Source organism: Argopecten irradians, chromosome 2 (genome assembly GCF_041381155.1).
Source record: "Argopecten irradians isolate NY chromosome 2, Ai_NY, whole genome shotgun sequence".
Taxonomy (NCBI): domain Eukaryota; kingdom Metazoa; phylum Mollusca; class Bivalvia; order Pectinida; family Pectinidae; genus Argopecten; species Argopecten irradians.
This window is the reverse complement of record NC_091135.1, coordinates 42,754,819-42,780,017: the sequence shown is the minus strand read 5'-3', so window position 1 is coordinate 42,780,017 and position 25,199 is coordinate 42,754,819. Positions and strand designations below refer to the sequence as shown.

The 25,199-nt window shown below is 33.1% G+C and overlaps 1 protein-coding gene across 1 annotated transcript in view; it reads right to left on the bottom strand.

The window, feature by feature from the left end:
* The window catches only part of LOC138315579 (Y+L amino acid transporter 2-like), a 33,709-nt gene extending 12,598 nt beyond the window's left edge, over positions 1–21,111 (bottom strand). Inside the window, exons 1-8 of the mRNA XM_069256699.1 lie at positions 20,072–21,111; positions 18,670–18,795; positions 16,080–16,179; positions 10,416–10,460; positions 6,183–6,306; positions 5,400–5,503; positions 3,459–3,555; positions 2,918–3,067 (exon numbers count right to left, since the gene is read on the bottom strand). Coding sequence (XP_069112800.1) covers positions 2,918–3,067; positions 3,459–3,555; positions 5,400–5,503; positions 6,183–6,306; positions 10,416–10,460; positions 16,080–16,179; positions 18,670–18,795; positions 20,072–20,528 — 1,203 coding nt within the window. The 5' untranslated portion in view covers positions 20,529–21,111. The remainder of the gene's footprint in view (positions 1–2,917; positions 3,068–3,458; positions 3,556–5,399; positions 5,504–6,182; positions 6,307–10,415; positions 10,461–16,079; positions 16,180–18,669; positions 18,796–20,071) is intronic.
* Between the last annotated feature and the right edge of the window lie 4,088 nt (positions 21,112–25,199).

The window sequence follows — 25,199 nt, the reverse complement described above, 5'->3', positions numbered from 1 at the left end:
GTAATACAACAACCAATGTATAGTACATACGTAATACAACAACCAATGTATAGTACATACGTAATACAACAACCAATGTATAGTACATACGTAATACAACAACCAATGTATAGTAATACAACAACCAATGTATAGTACATACGTAATACAACAACCAATGTATAGTACATACGTAATACAACAACCAATGTATAGTACATACGTAATACAACAACCAATGTATAGTAATACATGTATAGTACATACGTAATACAACAACCAATGTATAGTACATACGTAATACAACAACCAATGTATAGTACATACGTAATACAACAACCAATGTATAGTACATACGTAATACAACAACCAATGTATAGTACATACGTAATACAACAACCAATGTATAGTACATACGTAATACAACAACCAATGTATAGTACATACGTAATACAACAACCAATGTATAGTACATACGTAATACAACAACCAACCAATGTATAGTACATACGTAATACAACAACCAATGTATAGTACAAGACAGTAATAGTACATAGTAATACAACAACACAATGTATAGTACTACATACAACGTAATAACATACCAAAATGTATAGTACATACAAACAACAACAATGTATTACATACGTAATACAACAACCAATGTATATGTACATACGTAATACAACAACCAATGTATAGTACATACGTAATACAACAACCAATGTATAGTACATACGTAATACAACAACCAATGTATAGTACATAGTAATACAACAACCAATGTATAGTACATACGTAATACAACAACCAATGTATAGTACATACGTAATACAACAACCAATGTATAGTACATACGTAATACAACAACCAATGTATAGTACATACGTAATACAACAACCAATATAGTATAGTACATACGTAATACAACAACCAATGTATAGTACATACGTAATACAACACCATATTAATACAAACAACAACCAATGTATAGTACATACGTAATACAACAACCAATGTATAGTACATACGTATACAACAAAATGTATAGTACATACGTAAACAACAACAATGTATAGTACATAACGTACAACAACCAATGTATAGTACGTAATACAACAATACAACAACCATGTATAGTACATACGTAATACAACAACCAATGTATAGTACATACGTAATACAACAACCAATGTAAACGTACAACAACCAACACCATGTATATACATAAACAACAACCAATGTATAGTACATACGTAATACAACAACCAATGTATAGTACATACGTAATACAACAACCAATGTATAGTACATACGTAATACAACAACCAATGTATAGTACATACGTAATACAACAACCAATGTATAGTACATACGTAATACAACAACCAATGTATAGTACATACGTAATACAACAACCAATGTATAGTACATACGTAATACAACAACCAATGTATAGTACATACGTAATACAACAACCAATGTATAGTACATACGTAATACAAACAATGTATAGTACATACGTAATACAACAACCAATGTATAGTACATACGTAATACAACAACCAATGTATAGTGCATACGTAATACAACAACCAATGTATAGTACATACGTAATACAACAACCAATGTATAGTACATACGTAATACAACAACAATATACCAATGTATAGTACATACGTAATACAACAACCAATGTATAGTACATACTATACGTAAACAACAACCAATGTATAGTACATACGTAATACATGTATGTTACTACATACGATAAACACAATTTTGATAAATGATTCAACAAGGACAAAGTAATGAATAAAAATACATGTATGTACTGTAAAACTTTTGTACAAATGATTCTAACAAGGACTAAATAGAAATAAATTTTTACAACACTTTATTGTACAGAATTTTACACTGTTATTGTACAGAATTTTACACAGAATTTTACACTGTTATTGTACAGAGTTATTGTACAGAATTTTACACTGTTATTGCACAGAATTTTACACTGTTATTGTACAGAATTTTACATTGTTATTGTACAGAGTTATTGTACAAAATTTTACACTGTTATTGCACAGAATTTTACACTGTTATTGTACAGAATTTTACATCGTTATTGTACAGAGTTATTGTACAGAATTTTACACTGTTATTGTACAGAATTTTCTAATAACTATTGTACCTACTGTAAATGTACAAGATTTACAAATGACGAAATTGGATACTGTAATGTATCATTCAAAGAAAAAACAGATGAAATTTCTTTTTAATTATTCAGACTGAAAATGATACTGTAATTGTATCTTGATTTAGGCTCCAGAAACATTATACACCATTGTAGCGTTTACAGAGTTGGTATGTATTTTGCATTCTGCAACAATTACAAAGCAACATGTGTGACGACAGTTTATTTAATTATTTTTTTATACACATTTTTATCAACAAAGGGAAGCTTTTAAAGATTTGGATTCAGTTAGTCACAATGTAAAGCTGGAAATCTTACAGAAATGACTTAGTGTTTTGTTGTGAATTTGAAGGGTTTGTATTGGCAAGCTATACATCACTTTCTAAACTCTGTAGTAGAATGATAAATGTATTCCAATAAACACCATGGGAAGAGGAAAATTTTCAAAGAGGAACATTTAATAGAACATAAAATCTAAAACTAGGAAGAGGGCCCCAGGGGAGGTGTTTCCTCAACTAGTATATATTTGAATATATATTATATGTATAATAATTATAATTATTTCAGCTATTTATTTGTGCTGCTACGTTGTCTTATATTGCAACTTAAATCTACCTTGATGTTTTGATGAACTCATTAAAAAAAATTGATGCTAGCAGCTGTATTGATATGGAAATTTATTTTTGCAACATTTTGAATTATTTTTTCCTTCTCACACACACTAGTGTTACACTGTATTAGCCATACCTTGATGGGCCGCTCCCAGTCTGGGTGTTTATACCGCATGTACAACATGCCTGCTATACTGATTCCAATAAAGGATGACTCCACAAAACTGGCGTAGTTTATTAATGCGTAAATGTCATTCCAACACAGCATAATGAGCGACATGATACACTACAAAATAGAAACAGAATTTTGTACCGTCTACATTCTGTTTAGGTATACACGTAGAAAGTACACACATACATAACAAACTTAATCCACAAAATATTGCTTTCATATTTTTTTCATAACCATATAATTTTAATTTAACATGAAATTAAAATGCATTTATGGATTAATGTAAAAACGCTTTAACATTGATCAGAAAGCAACTCTACAGTAACTTTATTGGAAGCAGTACATGTGCATGGGTCAAGCTAAGGACCTAAAACACCATGGAGTATTTAATGCATTAACTGTTCTCTTTATTCAAACCTGTTCTGCCATCTTATTAAATCTGAAGAACACAGTGACAGCATTAATATCTTAATATGTTTATTACATTTCTATTTTTCATACATACTCCAAAAACTAGCGCAGGAAGAGGTGTGTAGAATTTGTAGTTAATTGTCGCTAAGAAACCAGGCAAATGACCTTGTCGAGCACCAACAAAAAACAACCTGGAACCATGATTAATAACACAGAATGAGAAAACACAGACTCTACAATAAAGCTAGAATAGAGGCAATGTAGCCAGTGACTAATATGTAAAGGTACAGATCATATGTAAAATCTGATAATATCCAACAAATCTAGTCATCTTGGTAATTTTCACACAACCCTCAAGCTACTGTCAGATATATATACAGCAGTTCATCATCAGCCTACACCAGGAACTGCTGACAATACAATGTGCTTATTTTAGCACATTGAAATACAAGAAATCCCAGAGGGATCTTGGCGTCCACCAAAGAATGATCTATGTCTGACAATGGAAAGAGGGATCTTTTCCCTGCTTTTCAAATTTTTCAAACATACTATACATATAAAATTTGAGACAGACCGCTTCAGTACTTTCTAAGAAATAGGGGTAACAAACTTCAACGCTGAAATCCAAGATTGCATCTGGTAGGCCATCTTGTTCACTGATCGGTACCAAAATGCAATATGCACAACTAGGGCCATAGGGGAACCTTCATATGAAATATGAGAAAGATCCCTTCAGTGCTTTCTGAGAAATAGCGATAACAAACTTTAACTATCAAAATCCAAGATGGCTGCCTGGTGGCCATCTTGTTGACCGATTGGTCCAAAAATGCAATATGCACAACTAGGGCCCTAGGGGAATTAACCTACATATGAAATTTGAGAATGATACCTTCAGTACTTTCTGAGAAAGAGCGATAACAAGAATTGTTAACGGATGGACGGGAGGACGGACGACGGGCCACAGACAAAAAGTGATTTGAATAGCCCACAATCTGATGATGGTGGGCTCATAAAACGTGCAGTCAAATTCAAACTATGAGAGTCACAAAGTGTTGCTTTAAAAATGATCATCTGAGATTCAAATCCATGCATCAAATATAATTTTGGAACTTCTGTCATAGCGGACGAAGCGATGGAGAAGACTGATGATCAATCAATTAATGATGCGATAGCTATGTCACAATTTTATATGCACATATTTTATGTTTATGTGAATACTTAACTTCTTTGTACTGATTGCAGATTAGCATAAGACTTTCAATCCATATGCTGTATTAATTTTCAAATCAATTCATATGCCACACACCAGATTTTTCAAATCAATTCATATGCCACACACCAGATTTTAAAATCAATTCATATGCCACATACTTATATAAAAGCATCGGATAAAGTTTGCTGATTTGTTCACAGATTTTCAATCTAACTCTACTTTAAACATTTATAATACTGATCTGATTAAACAAATTACTCAAAATTGTGCTAGGTTCTAGGATATATATACAGGAATGTTGTCACATGAGTAATCGTTAAATGTCCCCTCGTGAGTACCTCAGCTGTTACCACTGTTTATGGATCTATAATCAGATTAGAGAGAATCTATAGGTTTATTAAAGTCATAAGGAAACCTGTAGTCACTGACCCCAGTCTGATCTGCTCCATCAACACACTGTCTATCCAGATTACATATCTTATTTACTCTAAATTCCCAAGGTGAAGTCATACGGAAAATGTTTTCTCTGTATGGACACATTATAAAATTAACTATTTACCTGGTTTATGAAAAGCTAAGATATTCTTGTCTCACAAACACAATGAAAGTATAACATCAAGAAATGTCCCTGCATTCCTATGAAATGTAATCAGAACGAAACAGGACTGCATGAACAGCGGCATATAGAACTCTACATCCCCTCATCCATATTTCACAGCGAGACATCACAAGATAGACTTACCAATTTCTAAAAGTAGGCTGTCATGGATAATCTCTCTAATGTCTATGAAAATTTACCGATATGTTTGGTTGATATTTTACCTAGCTGAAGTAAAGATAGCTCCATTAAGGCCTCCAAAGGTTGAACAAGCTACAAACACAGGCATTGTCCAAGCCATCACTCCCAGAGTTCGATCAGCAAATGTCTGCAATGAAGAATGTAACTAATTGATAACACCCCCAATCCTTTATATAATATATATTTGTCCTCATTGACTGACCATCTAAAACAGCCTCTCAATATATATATATTTCATCATCATTGACCGACCAGCTAAAACAGCCTCTTAATAAAGATCAGAATACAAAATAGACTCTTCTCATTATTGAAAAACAGCATAGTTAACAAAAATTTAAGATATTTCTGGGGGGATGGGGGAAGAATAAGCCCTTTCAATTAAGTTCTATTTTCAGGAAATTAATATGGTGACATTTTAAGATGCATACACTGCTACATAAATCACATAAATATACTTTAATTAAATATATACAGTAGATATCAATATGCAGTTTGCTGAAAACTTGACCATTTGATATGACTAAGAATGTTTTCAATTGCAATAACAATATTGATTGCAGCTTGTGATGAATGTTCCAAAAGACTAGGACTGAGTAACTAACATTGACAGATACAACAATATATAATTATGATTAATTGTCATTTTAAAGGAAATTGAACTTGAACTTTGATACAACCTTGACATAACCCACATATCACCAATGAAAATAGTTGGAGTATGTCTGATCTTAACCCTAGTCATCACCTGAAATCCAAAGATATTTGGAAATAATTGTGAAATGTGTTTAATACATAACCAAACTTACCACAGCTATAGCGTCAGATTTCAACATCTCCATAGGTGTAAGTACTGCAAAGTAGGCAATATTGGCCAGGGTATAGATAACGGTCACCAACGGCAACGAAATACCAATGGCTCGGGGTAAATTTCTGAAAAAGTAATACATGTACACATACAATTGCAATGAAACCTTTTTAAGTGTTTATTAAGACCAACTTTGGGTCAGCAATGAAAGTTGATGTTTAATACTGGGTGGTCACAATACTGACTTTGTAAACACCTCTGTATAACAACCACCTGCAAGACCACTTTCTTAAAAATACTTGACCTATGTATAAAGATTGCTTGGCTGTAAAGACACTTTAGGTGGTCTTTATTGACAGGTTAGACTCGTACAATGTAATCTTCACCATTAGGAATCAAAAATGTATTATTGTGCATACTGTCTCATTTTGATTTTTTACATCTTATATAATTGATAAGCCGAGAATTACGATAGTTTTACTTATGGAACATGTACATTGATCAAATATGATGGAATGTTCTAGATCTTAACACATGATGAATAATGGGCTATCTAAACAACTATGTTTTAAATACCTATTTTTGTGTAACTATCTGTTTTAACTTTAAAGGCCCACTACCGTTCCGAAACGGCTTTAAATTTTTAAAATGGGAATGTAAAACAAGATCGATAATTTTGTAGAGCCGCAAAAATTATTAACTTACCGTTAATACTATATTTATCATCACCTTCTGAACGATTTGATTAAAATAAATAAAATGTTTATTTTCATAAAGCGGGTCGTATTATGTTTCCCGCCGTCGGCCTAAATACCGGGCGGTAGTTGACTATCACTGCGCCAGACGGCAAAACAGCGAATTGACTCTCCACTGTTTTCATATATTACGCAGGAAATCTTGCATATGTTTGGTGTCGTAACCTTATTTTAGGTCATCGGTACGCATTTTCTGATGTTATTAATGTTTTTTAAAGAAACCTTTATATTTTGCTCCGGAAAGGTAATGGGCCTTTAATGTTTAAATTACATTTTTGCAGTATCTATACTCATGAATTTCTATTTTTATAGCATGGAATATATTATGTCAATGTAATGTTGATGATACATGCTCATCACATAAACTATATATTATGACCGTTACTTGCTAAGTTCAAGCTGTGTGTTTTATCTTTAAACCAGCAAGTAGTCGCAGTGAAAATGTTGAGACATGAAAATGTGAAATAAGGTTGCCGCAAAAATAAGTTGGTTTACAGCTGTATACTGAACAAATTATTTTGAGTTCAACAGTCTATTCTTTCATCACAAACTCTGTGATCAAATCTTGTTCACTTTATTTAATTACAAATTGTTATAAATTCCCCCATCCCGCCACTCACCCTAAATTAGATGAAGTTATCATCCGGAAAATAAAAATTGTGAAACAATATATTTTAGTAACAGTGACCTTTTTAGTTGACCTTTTGACCCCAAATTCAATTCTTTTTTGTTTCTTTTTTATTTTTTGAAACAACACATTGTATCATAATCTTTTTGAAATACATATTACACATCATTCATCTCATTCTTTCATTATCAATTTTTATCTCCCTGGTTTGTGACTAATAATCATTCATATAGCCCATTCATCTTCAATTTCAGTTTCGCCTCTAGCACAAGCATTACTATTACTAGACATCATATTTATAAAAAAAAAAAAAAATTTTAAGTGCGTCATCATAATTACTTTCTTTCATTCAAATATTCATAATCTTGCGATCGACTCATACATACTTGTAGATTCTTTCATACTCAAGTCTAATTTACAATATAAACCTGACATGCATTATATATATATGTTATTTTGAGATTAAGTGATGAGGCATCATACATTATCAGTTATTTTTTAAAAGGAAAATACTGTATTATTTTTTTTCTAAAGAAGAGGAGAAAGAAGAGAGATTTGGTTTGATTAGTTTAACGTCCTATTAACAGCCAGGGTCATTTAAGGACGTGCCAGGTTTGTTGGTGGAGGAAAGCCGGAGTACCCGGAGAAAAACCACCGACCAGCGGTCAGTACCTGGCAACTGCCCCACATGGGATTCGAACTCGCGACCCAGAGGTGGAGGGCATGTGGTAATATGTCGGTACATCTTAACCACTCGGCCACCGCGGCCCCTGAAGAGAGAAAGCGAGAGAAAGGGTTTGTATAGTGGATAGATAAAGGGGGTTTTCAAGTTATCATCTGGAAACCAAATCCGGACAGACAGACAGACGGGAACAAACACTATATAGTACCCTACGGTTTCACCAGCAGAGGACTACTAATTTGACAATAGTTATAATTAGTATCTAGGTGAACCAAATGTGACAAACATTTTTAAGAGTTTATTGTAAATTAATTGGTGAATCAATAATTTGACAATAGTTATAATTAGTATCTAGGTGAACCAAATGTGACAAACATTTATAAAAGTTTATCGTAATAAATGAATCAATAATCTATGATCGTGACACCAGAATGTTTACTGTACAACGAAATCAGGACACAGAATTGTGTCTGATTAATTGATCAATTAGGACTTCATAGTATCGTCCCAAATAAATTAATTATGTGTCAAGTTCCCACACCACAGGCATAAATATACCTGGAGTAAAGCCATCTCTACAACATCCACATGGTGACTGTGGTCTATATTTTATCCCAACTTTATTCTGTTCTACATATAGGTCATTCTCATCATCCAGCTTTAAACATAGCTTACAAATTCTTTAGGAAAGTGTTTCATAGTGGCATATCATATCACTTATTATTTCATTACTATCACTTTTTTTTTAAATATTTTCTTACAGATTGTTACTAGCTTCAGTTGAATCATCATCATGTTGTACATGTTTCCTTCTTTCCTTTTCTTCTAAAAATTATTTAATTAATTTCTTGAAAACTTTGAACAGGAAAAACACTAAAGCACTTTTTATACCACTGTTCAAATACTAATAACCTAAACTCAAGAACCAATTAGTTCAGATGAAATTGAAGAAAGTCCACAAGAAACTCAATTACTGTCTTGAAAATAGTTGAAAAATACATAAAAAAAGGTTAAGAAGTTGATAATATTCTTATACATAAAAGCTGAACAACTGACAGCTATGATAGAATAAAATGAATTAGAGAAATTAGGGGTTGAACATATTTGTCCTCAACAGAAATCAAGTTGATCTATTTTCCATATTTCTTGTGAGTAGTGTAATGAAGCTTTTCCGATTATGTAGCGATTTGTGAAATGGTTTTTGTCACTCCAACAAGCAAATACTTCTCCAAAATTAAATTGGTCTTAGTGAGCAATCACGATAACGGCAGCTTCATGATTTGTAATAAATCTCTGTCAAAGTAAAACTGTCATGGCAATTCAATTGGCCTGATTTGAACTGAAGTATTTGATGATGTTTATTTGCTCAATATGAATTGGAACTCTCGATTGGTTTATTTGAAGCTTAAGGCTGTTTTTTCAGCATCTGTAATATTCAGGCAATACACACTGACACTGACATATGAAACAATTAACTACTAATTTGATCTTGTTAACACAATATTAGATAATCTGCATAATAACAGTGCATGGTATCAAAAGATATCATTAGATATTGCAATACTGTAAACCCCAACATTCTTTCGCCGCTTTGCGGCTATTTATTTTTGCTTTTTCAATTTCAAAAGAAGTTTGCTAAGATTAATGTTTGTGGAATTGAAAATGAAATGAAATTTCCAATCAATATAAATCCTATAGAGATCTATTCATGAAGATAAAATTTCATGATTTTACTTGAATCGCAAAATTTGCGAAAGTAAGGAAGGTAGTTTACCGTGAATCCCTTGAACTAGTAATCTACATTACCAATTAAAGCATCTGCTCCAAATGTTGCTGTCAAAACACTAGCTTTTTCATGTAAATTAGGAAAATGATACTATCTTATCTGCAAATGAATACTTGGGTACTTATAATAATTTACAAAATTAACATTACAACGTATCTTTTATTACTGCACCACATCGTACAAACAGAACTCCACACATACACTCACAGTCATAACGAAGCACGCACACCCTTGCAGGGACATACTGCTAATTAGGGAACTGACAGGAAGTTACTTTAACAGCACACCAAACACATTTTCAATAAGTCATATAATATATGTAGTGATAGTCACATGCCATACTGGATCTATGGACAACAAAAGATGACGTAAACTTTACTTACTTGTATGGATCCTTGATTTCCTCGGTCACAAAGTTCAGGTAGTTCCTGGAGAAATAGGCAAATTAAATGAATAACAGATTCTCTATTTGAAAATATTTAGTCATATTTCATGATTTAATTAAGAAAATGCAAAAGTTTTCTTTTATTACATAGACATTTTTCATTTATTGAAGATAAATTTACAGGAATCTGAATAAGTCTAATATATATTAATTATCTATATGAACCAAATCAATAATCATAGCAAGACATGTCAGAATTTATTGTAGATAACTTATATATGTTTCGAATTCTATGGTAAGAATTTTTAATGACAATGCCTGGAAAGTTCTTTCAGTTTCATCACAAAACCAGAGAAAGGTGTATTAGTATTAATAAAGCATAGCTGATTGGTGATAGCCTGATATCAACACTTATCTTAGGTCACAACAAAATCACCCATTTTAAGTTTCAAACTTGGAAGAGATAATCTGGTATTAGAACTTTGCTGAGAAATTTGCATCAAAAAATGTATGGCCTGTGCTGGTAAATAGTGCCAATTGAAGGAAAACTGCTTTAATTAATTATATAGGCATGCGAGTTGGGTGGATGGTATAATACAAGACATTATCCTTTTAACTTATCCTAACCCCAGCAATGGTCCATATGTAGAGATTATCTCTTCATTCAGTATACCATATGATAATAACCACATGGTCATCCTGTCCTAAATATTTGGTTGTGATTAAAAGTGACCATCATCTAGACAGATGGTCATAATATCCATATATAGTCCCCTTGTGGAAAATCTGTATTTGCTTATCTTAGTCACAGTATCTTATAACTTGTGGTTTAAATTTGCTATTGGAATTTTATTCCTGATTGAAACATTACAGTGAAATTAAGATGGACTATTCTGCTAATAGTGGTGATAATATTTTTAAAACTTGAATCAAAAGTATCCTTTAATTTGACATCATTGTATTTTCCACTTTAATTCTTTACAGAAAATATATGTACGTATGTAAAGTGTTGAGGGTGATGAAGTGTTTTCTAGAACTTATACCTTATTAACAAGTCAGCATGTTACAAGCTACATGTATATATTCACAGGAATGTACATTATTATATAGATGAACATGTTAGGAACACAATTTATGGAATTATTTGAGAAACTCCATCTGGTGTCTACTGACATTGTCTAATTTCTATACTAAAGTCACCATCTGGTGTCTAGGACTATACACATGTCGGATTCGTGAAATCTCAATATTTCTCGTTTTTCATAATTTCTTTTTAACAGAATTATCTGTTATCATAGTTTGAGAGTATTTTGTGTGCTGCAATTCCAACAGTAATAGTTTTTTGCACTTTCATAAAAGAACTTATCATGACATGACCGATTTTTAATTTTCATGCCATCTTTCCAAGTACCTGGTATTTATAATCAACAATTCCTGTTTACATGCATATGCCATTCATGTTACAGTTTACTCTCGAATCTTTATCAACTTGTCCTTATCATGAACTAACTATACATAAAAGAGCCAATATCCCGTGACCCTTCGGTCACCCGGATACATTTGTAAAAGCTTATCTCTAATATCTGTCCAAGCGTTTTTTTGTGTTCTGAATAATTAATTGCCTTGTTACTTTGTAAGCAGTGCTCCAGGTAACTCAATCGTAGGTATGAAATAAAGTCTGGTAAATCCTTCAAAACATTAGCACAGTAGATATCATAACAAAAACAAAATACCCCAAAACAACTAGACTGTATTAACATACCATCTATTCTCTTGTAAACAGAAAGTACACTAAGGCCATTCACTATAATACGTTTACTACAAATGGTAGGACTAAACACATAAAACAACAGATTAAATATTAAATAGGGCCACGTACATTTTAGTTGCAGCTGACTCTTTTTTTATTGGCTAAATTATTGGACAAACAGACCTAACCTTGAGCATGGCTCAAAATTACTTGTAATTTGTAATTCATATAATTCAATACGATATATCCCAAATTGACCTAAGTATTTAATTCGGAGAATGAAATACTTGATATGGGACAAGAAAACTTAACCTTCCTACAGTGTGAATATACTTAACCTTCCTACAGTGTGAATATAACTTAACCTTCCTACAGTGTGAATATAACTTAACCTTCCTACAGTGTGAATATAACTTCATTTCAACCAATTTTATTGAATCAATCCAAAGGATTGGGCAACAGGCTATGCCTATATAAGCCCTTTCCTAGGAATATAACTTAACCTTCCTACAGTGTGAATATAACTTAACCTTCCTACAGTGTGAATATGACTTAACCTACCTACAGTGTGAATATAACTTAACCTTCTTACAGTGTGAATATAACTTAACCTTCCTACAGTGTGAATATAACTTAACCTTCCTACAGTGTGAATATAACTTAACCTTCCTACAGTGTGAATATAACTTAACCTTCCTACAGTGTGAATATAACTTAACCTTCCTACAGTGTGAATATAACTTAACCTTCCTACAGTGTGATTATAACTTAACCTTCCTACAGTGTGAATATAACTTAACCTTCCTACAGTGTGAATATAACTTAACCTTCCTACAGTGTGAATATACTTAACCTTCCTACAGTGTGAATATAACTTAACCTTCCTACAGTGTGAATATAACTTAACCTTCCTACAGTGTGAATATAACTTAACCTTCCTACAGTGTGAATATAACTTAACCTTCCTACAGTGTGAATATAACTTAACCTTCCTACAGTGTGATTAAACTTAACCTTCCTACAGTGTGAATATAACTTAACCTTCCTACAGTGTGAATATAACTTAACCTTCCTACAGGGTAAATATAACTTAACCTTCCTACAGTGTGAATATAACTCAACCTTCCTACTGTGTGAATATAACTTAACCTTCCTACAGTGTGAATATAACTTAACCTTCCTACAGTGTGAATATAACTTAACCTTCCTACAGTGTGAATATAACTTAACCTTCCTACAGTGTGAATATAACTTAACCTTCCTACAGTGTGAATATAACTTAACCTTCCTACAGCGTGAATATGACTTAACCTTCCTACAGTGTGAATATAACTTAACCTTCCTACAGTATGAATATGACTTAACCTTCCTACAGTATGAATATAACTTAACCTTCCTACAGTGTGAATAGAACTTAACCTTCCTACAGTGTGAATATAACTTGCATCAGCTGTGAAACATTTTTTTTTAATAATTGTGTAAGAAAATAATCAGACATCACCTCAAATTAACTTATATTAGAAAACAGCAATCAATTATTACGGTATGTATATATATATATAGATATGATGAATAATTATAAATTCAGTTAAGTATATAGGACTGATGTAAAATGCTTTGTTGACTTTATAGAAGTTTTATACAGGTAGTATATATGCATGAATCTTCTAATCCATGCATGCAACAGCAGTGTTTACATTTTAACTTCACCTTGATCAAGGAATTCCAAACATTTTAAATATTTGCATTCTTATTCACAAATGGACAAACTTGTAAATCACAAACAGTAATTAAAATACTAAACCACATTTATTATTAGAATTTTATCATATATTCACACTTCTTAAAACATTTATCCACCCAACACTCATATAATTGCATGTCAGCGGGATTTCGGGGTATCAAATCTACGAAAAATGTTTAGATTTACATAGAGATTCATGGTAATGAAGGAATTGACAAACTTAACAAACACAGAGAAAACCTGAGCTTTGATACATAAATCAGGATCACAAAAGGCACGAGGATGATTATGCTATGGCCATAATGTGTGACCGCTGTCTTATCACGCCACCATTGTGCAGACCATTCAACACAATCAGTCATGTTCCTCTGTCACAATAGATTCCATCGAGTGTATATCCTATGAACGGTCAGCCAATATCTCACAGAGGTTATCATCTTTTAAAATCTTTTCAGGTCAGTTTTATTTTTCGAAAGTCAACAATTTCAAAATGTTTATTACAATTGACTGACGATGAGAAGTCAAGTGAATAGCTAGAAATGAAAAAAACAAAAAATTCCTTTCTTTCCAGCTGTCTGAAATACTAAAAAACAATTCCTTTAAAACTGAAACATTATAATTAACTGATGTTTACTTTGGTAAACATTATAATTAACTGATGTTTACTTTGGTAAACATTATAATTAACTGATGTTTACTTTGGTAAACATTATAATTAACTGATGTTTACTTTGGTAAACATTATAATTAACTGATGTTTACTTTGGTAAACATTATAATTAACTGATGTTTACTTTGGTAAACATTATAATTAACTGATGTTTACTTTGGTAAACATTATAATTACGTCCTTTTAACAGTTAGGGTCATATAAGGACAGCTTCCCATGGATGTAGCATCTTGCAAACAAAGTGTGAGGTGCGTGTTCTGGGAGACTGCGGTATATAAATGTTGTTTCTTCTTGTATAATGGAACTTTTTCCCTTTTGTAGCAATAGAGTAATTGCTGAAATCTGTCTTGAATTAGCATAACTTCATGCTGTTTGCAAAATTAACATCAAATCGACATCATCTAAGAATTATGATATTGATCAATTCATTGTAAAACAGGTTTAAAACTCAAGACATGGTTGCCTAAGAAAGATGAATTTTTTTTCAAATCTGAAAATTTCAAATAACAAATGCTTAGCTTCATTATGTAGTCAATGTGACACATATGCATCAATAAGCTGAAAACTGTATAACACGATATAATTGTAAAATGTTCTATTTACATTGTGTTCATGTATATGTACCGTATTCGACCCAATAAGCGCCCATGTCCCTATAAACGCCCCTCCCCCTTTTTGAGGCCTCAATTTCAATTGCCCATGCATAAATATTAATAAGGACCAAAATTACATAAAACGGTATAGATTTGCAATAATTTTGACTTATTGGCACCTTTTCATTTTATTATCTTTTTAAACGCCCTCGGCACTTATTGGGTCGAATACGGTAGCCCTATTTTTCCTAACCCGAGAGTGACCTCTTTAAAGTGTTCTATAATCACGGAATATAATTCAATAGGCAATAATTGCATTTATACCAGAGTACTTAAACACAGATTTTACCTATAAAGTAAGACCCACTCTACATCCTACATTTTATAGTTGTGTATAAGTAACATCTGTTGTTTTACTTTTACTTTTGTAGCTCCTTATCATAATTAGTCCTCCAACAGCTATATATAGTATGACCTCATGATCAGTTCTGTAGATATTGAAGGTATTGAATATTTTAATGCTGATGGAAACCCAGAATACATGGCAATAAACAACCACCCTATGTCCTTACATGGCAACAGTCCTACATGTGGGCCTAAACCTCAACACCAAGAAAGGTGCTGATAGAATTGATATTTCAAACCAAATTACTTGAGTCAACAATTATATTTCACATTATAATTATATTATACAGCTACAGCAGCTGCAGCAATATTGACAAATTAAATAGCAAATTAAAATTGCTGTTGATTAGACTTGGAAACGTGAAATTAAGTCATGGTGAAAAATTGTTGGTTTACATTACCTCAACCATTCAATCATGGTGCCTTTCAATTTTCTCTGAAAGTCAAAATCTGCATTCTTTCTTATTATGTTAATGAGTAAGTGTTAAAGAGTTAATTACCATCCTGCATATGAGAAAAGGCCAGAGTAGAAAGCTAGAGCAAAGTTCCCAGGTTCAGTGGTAGAGCCCTTAAATGGATCTTCATAACTTTCTCTGTCACCTGTAAAAGTTAGGTTGTGTTAAAATTAGTAATGTAAGAGGTTTTAATGGGTCATTTCTTAGTTTCATATAAACATGATAAGCTCTTTTTTTTATTGAATACATCATACTTTTAATCTCTTGCTTCAGCACATACAGCAATTAGAGACACAGAATTTAATTTAGAATTAGGAATACATAATTAATTAATTTAGCAAAGACGACGTGACAATATCCACATAAATTGCATACACAATGTACAAGTATACCTGTATATATTACATAAAGATATAGTTGCATAATATAACTGGTTAATTTGAATCAACGGATAGTTGGAACATGCAGTTTATCAGTGGACATATATATAACCAGCTGTTTGTGTTCATTACAGTATGCTATTACTCTACCCTGTAACAGAAACTTTACCATTACTATTATACAATTCTAAACATTGCTACACTAAATGACCTGTGCTGTACAGTATTCATATAAAATGAAATGTCAATTTATACATGCAGTCAAACTAAGATTCTATGAACATTGATCAACTTTGGACCAAGAAAATAGAAATTAACCAAACTGTCTGGTGATCAAAAGAATTTCTTTATACGTGTGCAGCCTGCATGGTATATGTGATTATTAGAAAGAAACAAGGAATTAGGTAAGTACCCCAAAGTGATGTCAACTATAAAGGTCTTAAATGAATTATGATCACTTTAAATATACCTTTTATCATATAAAAAGGTCACCATAAACAGAGCGTACTTCAACATTCATAGATCGTCAGCCCCTCAGAATGGACAGATTTTTCCCTCCTAAAATTTGTTAATCTTCTCTATCAATGTAATTTGCGCACCCCCAACTTCAAATTGTATTTTTGCACAGAAAAAGTGCGCAAATTGCACAAGTTTTTACGATAAACAAACCACTTCATTTTAAAATGTCACTCATGATTTTTTTTATTAACTCCAATTAGCGTAAAAACTTGTATAAGTTGCGCACCAGTTTACTTTAAGCAGGTACTTTTGGGGGCTGAAAATGCTATGGGATCCACAAAATTGATGTATAAAGGTGACAATTTCAATCAAAGACATTCACAATAAATGCTTGACTTGTATTTAGGAGAAATAACATATTAAACTCGCACTGTGTTCATTTTCTTTTATTGGCTACTGAAACCTGAAACTCTGCGATATCTTGCAGATGTCCAAAACACCAGCAGTCCGCTACATATACGTACTCTGTGCACATGTCAATGTCTCGAAATATTAGTAATAACATAGTACATGAATAGTTATCAGAAATATTTGAAAAGATAAGAATCTAGTTACTTAGTTGGGAGTCATAACTTAACACTTTAATTAACCTTAGACAATCCATTGTAGCAGGTGAGGCATTATTTTTACAAAGATCAATACATAACATTCATATATAGATCATCAGCCCCTCAGAATGGACAGATTTCCCCCCCTAAAATGTTTATACCTCCTCTTTCAATGTAACTTGCGCACCCCCAACTTCAAATTTTATTTTAGCACAGGAAAAACAATGTGCATATTACACAAGTTGTTTCGGTAAAAAACAAAATATATGGAGTTTATATCCTAAATGAAACAAACTTTCTGACAATGTATTTTAATTAGGAAATCTGAATAGGCAATTCTGATGCTGTCTTTCTATTTAAACATGCATATTTGTTGATAAACACTTTCATACAATTATATATATATTAATGCATAATTGTGTTATTTTTTTCTCTGTTTACTCAATAATATGAATATGATGCATACTGTATACAAGAATTAATTGAAGCATGGGAGTACAGAGGCTGAACCCAACATATTGAGGTTAGAAAAGGAGTGAGTGAATTCAGGTTTTCGGTGATAATTCCACGGCCTTCAAGTTAAGGTTCCAACAACAACAAAAAGTTATTTACCAGCCAGAGTACGAAAATAGGCCAGAATAAAAAGCCAGGGCTATCCGGCCCACACTCTGGGGCTCAGATGTGTGGTTCTCAAACGAGCCTTCAAAACTCTCTCTAGTTCCTGTACATGCAAACAAAAATATTCTATACTGAAATGTAACAGCAATTTTTCTAGAGATTCTATAAATATTCAAGTATAGCCAAATATTTTAGTGAAACCTGACTTTACCACCACAGTATGAAACATTGTAAATTACGTATGGGACATTGTATAGAATTGTAAATTACATATTGGACATGTATACCTTATTCCCCGTAATTAGCGCTCAGGGTGTTCAAAAAAAGTAACAAAGAGAGTCTTAATAAGGGAACCAATAGATAAAGATACATGTAGATAATAAATATGAGATAACACATTATATATATAAGTTGCTGGTGAAATTAGGTGTCACTTTTTTATAACTGTAATAAATAAGCAAAACTTTATATTTACCCTTCCACAAAAACAATACATCAATGATATTTTGGTAAACATTAACATATTCTCCCATTGAAATGTATGTAACGTCGTTGAGACTTGTGACTTACCAATATAAAGGTAGACCATTCCTGTGATGATGATAATGATCAGAGCTGCGATTTTTGTAACCGTGAAGATGTCTTGGACTCGGGCTGCCCATTTCACATTAACACAATTGATGAATGTAAGAAGTGCTGAAATGGAAATGAAAGGAATTTTTTTACTGAAGTTTTATTAATATGCATATATGAAAATAGGACATATACCTAGTTTCATTTGTTTCATTGTATACTAAACATAACTGCTATCACTATCTACCTCGCGATTATTTATCTCTTCCCACATAGTTCTGTTCATCAAGTCAATAAGATATGGTATATATACTCCCATTTTGTTTGAAACAACAAATCAAAATCCTAAGACTTTTGGATTTGGTTTTGATGGTGTTTTTTTCCATTGGTAAACACTGTACTGCTTTCAATGTCAAAATGAAACCCGGGCCAGTACTGGTATACATAATTTGTGTTGAAAATTGAAATTTTAATTGTTTTAAAATTTCATTCTAAATGTTTCTTTTAATACTTCCCTAGACCTAGCTTGTGTGTTAATATAAGAAATAAAGCGTTAAATTAAAATACTTGGAATAAATATATGGGAATTATAACGTGTTAGTAATGGTATTAATCATAATTCACTGCAACATGTTCGTTATATTATAGACAATAATCATAACAATTTAGAACCATAAATTCGTAAGGTAGCTTTTGAAGACTATTAGACTATACAGGACAAATCAATCAACTGTATATCATGACCTGATAATTTGCAGACCAAAACCATATGGCAGGTATAATTCACACAGAAAACCACTAACACCCTTCCTGAGATAATTAATATATATAGTAAATATACAACAGGAAAGAAATATGAACCTCTACCAGAAAAAATATCAACTTCCAATTGGATCAGTCATACTAAGTAACGTACATGTTTATGATTCTGATCAGATGGTTGTCGTCGTACAGTATTTCTAGCAGTTATATATTTGTAAGTACTTGGGATGATTCTTTAATTATGATTTGCATAGTAGTCCTAAATAATTACTAGTTTACAAGTAGTAGCAAAGACAATGTGGTTGCATGACACGTGTGTATTTATATGGCTGTTATTGTCAGTAAACAAATACACGTGGGCCGTACATGTGAACACGGCGTGGTGATAGAATGATGAAATCTTGCATCATCACAACAGACCTACCGTTAGTCATACACCGATACGGTTCTTTGGCAACGAAGTGGAAAATGGTTAACCATCTTTCTGTTGCTAAAACAGTGATCTATTTATATATTTTTACATCAGACAAAAACTAAATAAACAGATTTATTAAAGATTTCATTCATCTTTACAGAAATATTGGTGTAGAAAATTTAACAACTGTATTTCAAGATACTTACTTATACATAGTGCAGCTAATACATAGTGCAGCTAATAGTTGAATGGCATATTGTGGCGATTCACATGGAAACAAGGGTTCGAGTATATACTCGGCAAAAGTCAATGCCGTTATGGCGTTGCCTGTGGGTAAAATAATTATTATTGCCACCCAAAGATACAGAAATGCCGGCAAATTACCAAAAGCCGTGCGAATATATGCATAGTCAGCACCAGATTTCAAAATCATGGTTCCCAGTTCGGCGTAACACATAGCCCCAATAAGAGAAATGAGACCACACAGTACCCATATTATCAGAGATAGGCCGACAGACCCAGCCTCTTGAAGCACGCCTTTTGGCGATATAAAGATACCACCACCAATAATGACTCCGACAATGATCGCCACTCCATTGTGAAGACCGAGCTCCTTCTTTAGTTTCACAGTATCTGAAGCATCAGACGAAGAAACGGACGCTGTTTCCTCTTTCCCCATTTTCACTCGTGTCTAACACCGATATGATACCGTAAAACAGGCCAAGTCTCTGTAACACGTGTTTCTTGTTCCGGCAGGAAATGTTTTTGTCCTAAATCCACGTACGTCACGGACTTCTATTTCGAATGTTTCATGGATTTGTTCAATGAATGATAGGCTGTTGGTTACTTAAACTGAAGAATGATGCGTCCAAGTGTCCTGTCGTGTGTAACTGATACCAATGTACATAAGCTGACCATCCGTTCATCGCTTCCATATAAAGACTGTGTGTGTCTAACTGTGTCACGCTTGTGTATACTTAGCTACAACAACAAGCGCGGGAACGGTACATGTTTCCGGTAGTCTAAGGTTAGGTCAACTTCAAACGACCAATCAGAATGTCGCAAGTTGGAGGGGCCATGGAAGGGGGATATGGTGGGCTAGAGAACGCACTGCTTTAAATAAGACGACGCTGAAAAAGTTTTCATTCCATATTTTTCAGTCGCCTTAAGAGGATGTTTAGAATACATATATATAAAGTAGACATGAAAAATGAAAAAGATAGTTTTCAGGAGGAAAGAAAAAAATATATGTAACTGTTAAAACACAAGTGTAAAACTATTGATTTAGAAATTGAATTAAGCTAGATATAAGCTTACGGAAGTGTACACCAAGGATTTATAAGTACACGGACGAGAATTGTTTTATAATTCAAATGGCGATATTTTGCTAAAAACTAACTATACGTGTGGGAGCAAATGTGATTGTCACATGACAAAGAACCATTACTGAAAAAAGATGAACAAAGAAAATATACATAACGCAGACGTTGCAAAAGATTTGTATTAACGTCACGAAATGACATCACTATGTTCTAATATATCATTACTTTGTTTACGAATACAAACTATATGATACAAATATTGGCCGTTACACTAGTTGATCTGGAACTGACACTGACATCGAGTGAAAAATATACCTTACTTAAAACTGTAATGTAGACCAGCATCTCTGTCTTATGTTTAGATTTTATTTGTGGTTACAAAAAAACACAGTACAGTAAGATGGAGCATATTGTTACAGGTTTGTGGCAGGTCATTTTTTTAAGAATCATATACTTTGTATATAAACAGAAACTCTTATATTATGTAGATATGTTTCTGCCTTAAACCACAGGCGTCTGCATCTGGTTTTGGAAAAATAAAATATCCCTACTATAGTAGGGGTAGGTTATCAAACTAGAAGCAGACGCCTGTGCATAAACAGCAGATATTGAAGCTATCCGACAAGATCATTGATAAGCCATCCTCGATATTTCAGGGGTTCCGATCCATTACGACCTCTACACCCCTGGACTATCTCATATGGTAAAACTGAAGGCAACAGAATAGAACAGGTAATTTAGTCATTTGATGTACATCAAAAGAGCCGTATAACGATGTATATAGTCTTCAAAGAAAATCTTTGCCTGTGATTGGTCATTTTTTTTTTTTTCTACTGAGCTGCCTTCAATTTCACTATGAGATTCTGTAGTCCAGGGATGTAGAGATCGAAAGTGATCGGAACCCCTGGCCCTAGAGTATCGTGGATGTTGATAAGCAAGTATTTCGTGTAATCTACACTTTGGTGATAAGTAATAAGATAAACATTTCTGAAGCAAGTCCTTTACTCATTAACGTCTCCCACCCCAACAAAGTTTATTGTAACAATGATAGCCTAAGATGAAGTTACAATACCAAAGCAATGCAACGTTCTATTGTGAACATCTATACAATGTGTATACATGTAAGCTAATGAAGATTGCCGTGTGGTTTTGCCGTGTGGTTCAGTTCTAGTCTATAGATAACTGAGCATATGAAAGACAGTTGCGAAAAAAAACCACGAACTTACTCTAGTCTTATTTACGTAAACGATATATCTCGGTATGGCATATCATTGAAAGGCTGTGTTTATCGGAAAGGATTTGTCGTACCGCATGCAAAGATTGAAATTACACTATCTCGCCATTATGTTTCGATCTATCATTCAAGACAGATCACTCTGTTACTCCACTTTACTTACCAAGAATAGATGCTTTCGGATTGTATTTGTGTTTGTATGATACTTTTTATTACAACTGATTCCATCGTAACAGAGATTTAGATATAATTACTATTTAAATACTATTTAAATCTCTGATCGTAATGGACGGACCATATGGTTGTTATTTAAATCAGTGAAGGACTAGGCCTAATGGAATCACCCTGACGTATACCAATGAGCATTTGAAATTCTACAATGGAGACATCCGATATCAAAAGTAAACATACTGGATCAAAGGGAGAAGTGTCTTAAAATTAATTTATTTGGCTGCTGACCTTGAGGTCACTGTGGTGTTATCAGGTGACTTTCGAAAGAATCTAAAACACGGAAGCACGCTTGAGGAACTAGGAGTTTATGCTTTCATTTATCTGGAGAACTATCGAAAACGGGAGGGAATAGAATGCATACATGTATCACAGGACTGTTTCTAGGCTGGCCACCAGTCTCTAGAACATTAAAAAATCACTAAAATTTGGCTTGATTAATTTTGCCTCTACTGCATGCCTGATTCCTAAGTTTTAAATTAGGGGGAGATAATCTAGTAAAGAACTCTGCTGAGAAAGTCTTATCAGCAACTTAGGGTCTGGTGGCCAGTCTAGCCTGTTTCGTGCAAAAATCATTTGGTCTGTTTCTTTTTATGACCAGGGGAAATGTGATTTAGATGTCATAAGGACAGGGTGGTAGTTTGTTTTCGGGTACTCGCCTTTCACCCATGCAATCAATTTCAAAACATTGCATTTTCTGAAGGTCCGTCGTCACAACCCCTGTACTTGCAAGCACGTGCACTTTGGCTTCTCGAGAAACGCGAATTATTATACATGTTTATGACATTGGGTGAGAAAAACAAAAACAAACAACAACAAATTATTGGTACAGAATACACAACGGTACCGACACGTGCGCGCCGCGTACGTAAGGCACATGTGACACATTTCCTTCCTACATTTAGCTGACAATAGCCACTTTTCACCTCGTCTTCATAAAATCGAGACAATTGCAGCTAGTCTACTCCATTATCTGAGAATTAGTTACAGTTTCTATAACTAAGGACCCACTAGAGTGTCAATAGACCATTTTTAGACGTTTTAGGGTCTGTGGTTGTTGTAATGTAATATAACCAATTATTTTACCATTATCAAACCACCCCTAACTACTTTTTTTACAGCAATATCCGACCAACATTGTATTTCATTCGTTTTAAATATGATGCTTATATTTTTTTTAAATAAAACATGAAGGGAGCTAAATCTTCCATCCTTCAGTCTAGCTCGGGCTGGCTACCTGCAGTCGTCCAGAGAGAGAGAACTAAACTAAAGGGAGAATCCAACAGGAAGGGAGACAAACATTCAGAGCTTAGAGAAATCATATACATCTGTACTACATATAATGTTATATGTACATACGAATCGTAATGAAATAACTAGAAATAAATCATAATATCAGAATATAACGTAATGGTAATAGTCTGGTGACTTCATGATATGCTGCGCATGTCACAATTTTTATCTTTATCTATAACTTCCCCATTTCAGAAAAAGGTGATATCATTTCTGTGAAAATGACAATCTTGTGTGTACTTATGTTCCCGGTTTGGGTTTAAAGTATGTTCTTTGTAGTTCAACGAACTGTCGAAGCACTTGTAGTCTTGTAGATTTCAAACAAAAATATAGTGTTAACTATTCGCAAAACTTAAACCGCATGTTTTCTTTATTGTTATTAAAAAAATAACCCCACTGTATTTTTCAGATATGAGTGATATACATTGTTTCCATAAGTTTAAATATTCGTAAAGAAAGCGGATAATGCATAATAAATGTTAATTTTGTGGCTTTCTGGAAATCATTTTGATCTTCTATAACAAGTGTAAATGCATTTATCATTAATCAAAATTAAAGCGTTTTAAACAAGGCATCCAATATAAGAATTATGCCATCCGATCAACTTAATCTGGTCTGACAGAAAAGTGTAAGTGAGATCTAAATTGACGCGAGAATAACCGTTTGAGCAAAAACTGTTTCTGCCACAGTCTATTTGAACCTTGTCATATCATAATCCTTCTGAAACAGGAAAAAGGGAAATTGAAATCTTGATGTACACCCCCTCCCCTCCTTTTGTATCCGGGTACAGTAATTAAAAAATACAAGTAATTATTAAGAACATCAGCAGACGATACTGGCATTATCACTAGGTACATGATAGCATGTTCAGTCGTTTCCGTTATGACTGTACTTGTAAATAACGTTCCTTTTTCCTTTTTGTGTGTTTGGTCTGAAATGATGATGCAAGATATTATTTCACTGCAAGGAATATGCCCGTACATCACTGCGTTAGATCTTGTAGAATATGCTACATCATTACACAGAGTAATATTTTTCTGGTAAGAGACAGGGTCAAAGTGATTGTTGTATGATATATACAGTTCACTATCGTGAAACTTACATACCATTGCACTAGACATGGGAAGAAAATTAAGTAAACCCAAAATATCCCATACAGTGATCAGATGATGCAAGAGTAGTAAGTGTGTAGTATAAATGGGCGGGGTTTAACTCGACAACCAATCAAATCATCGCTTTATTTCAATGAATGAACCAACCACTACATTGTGTC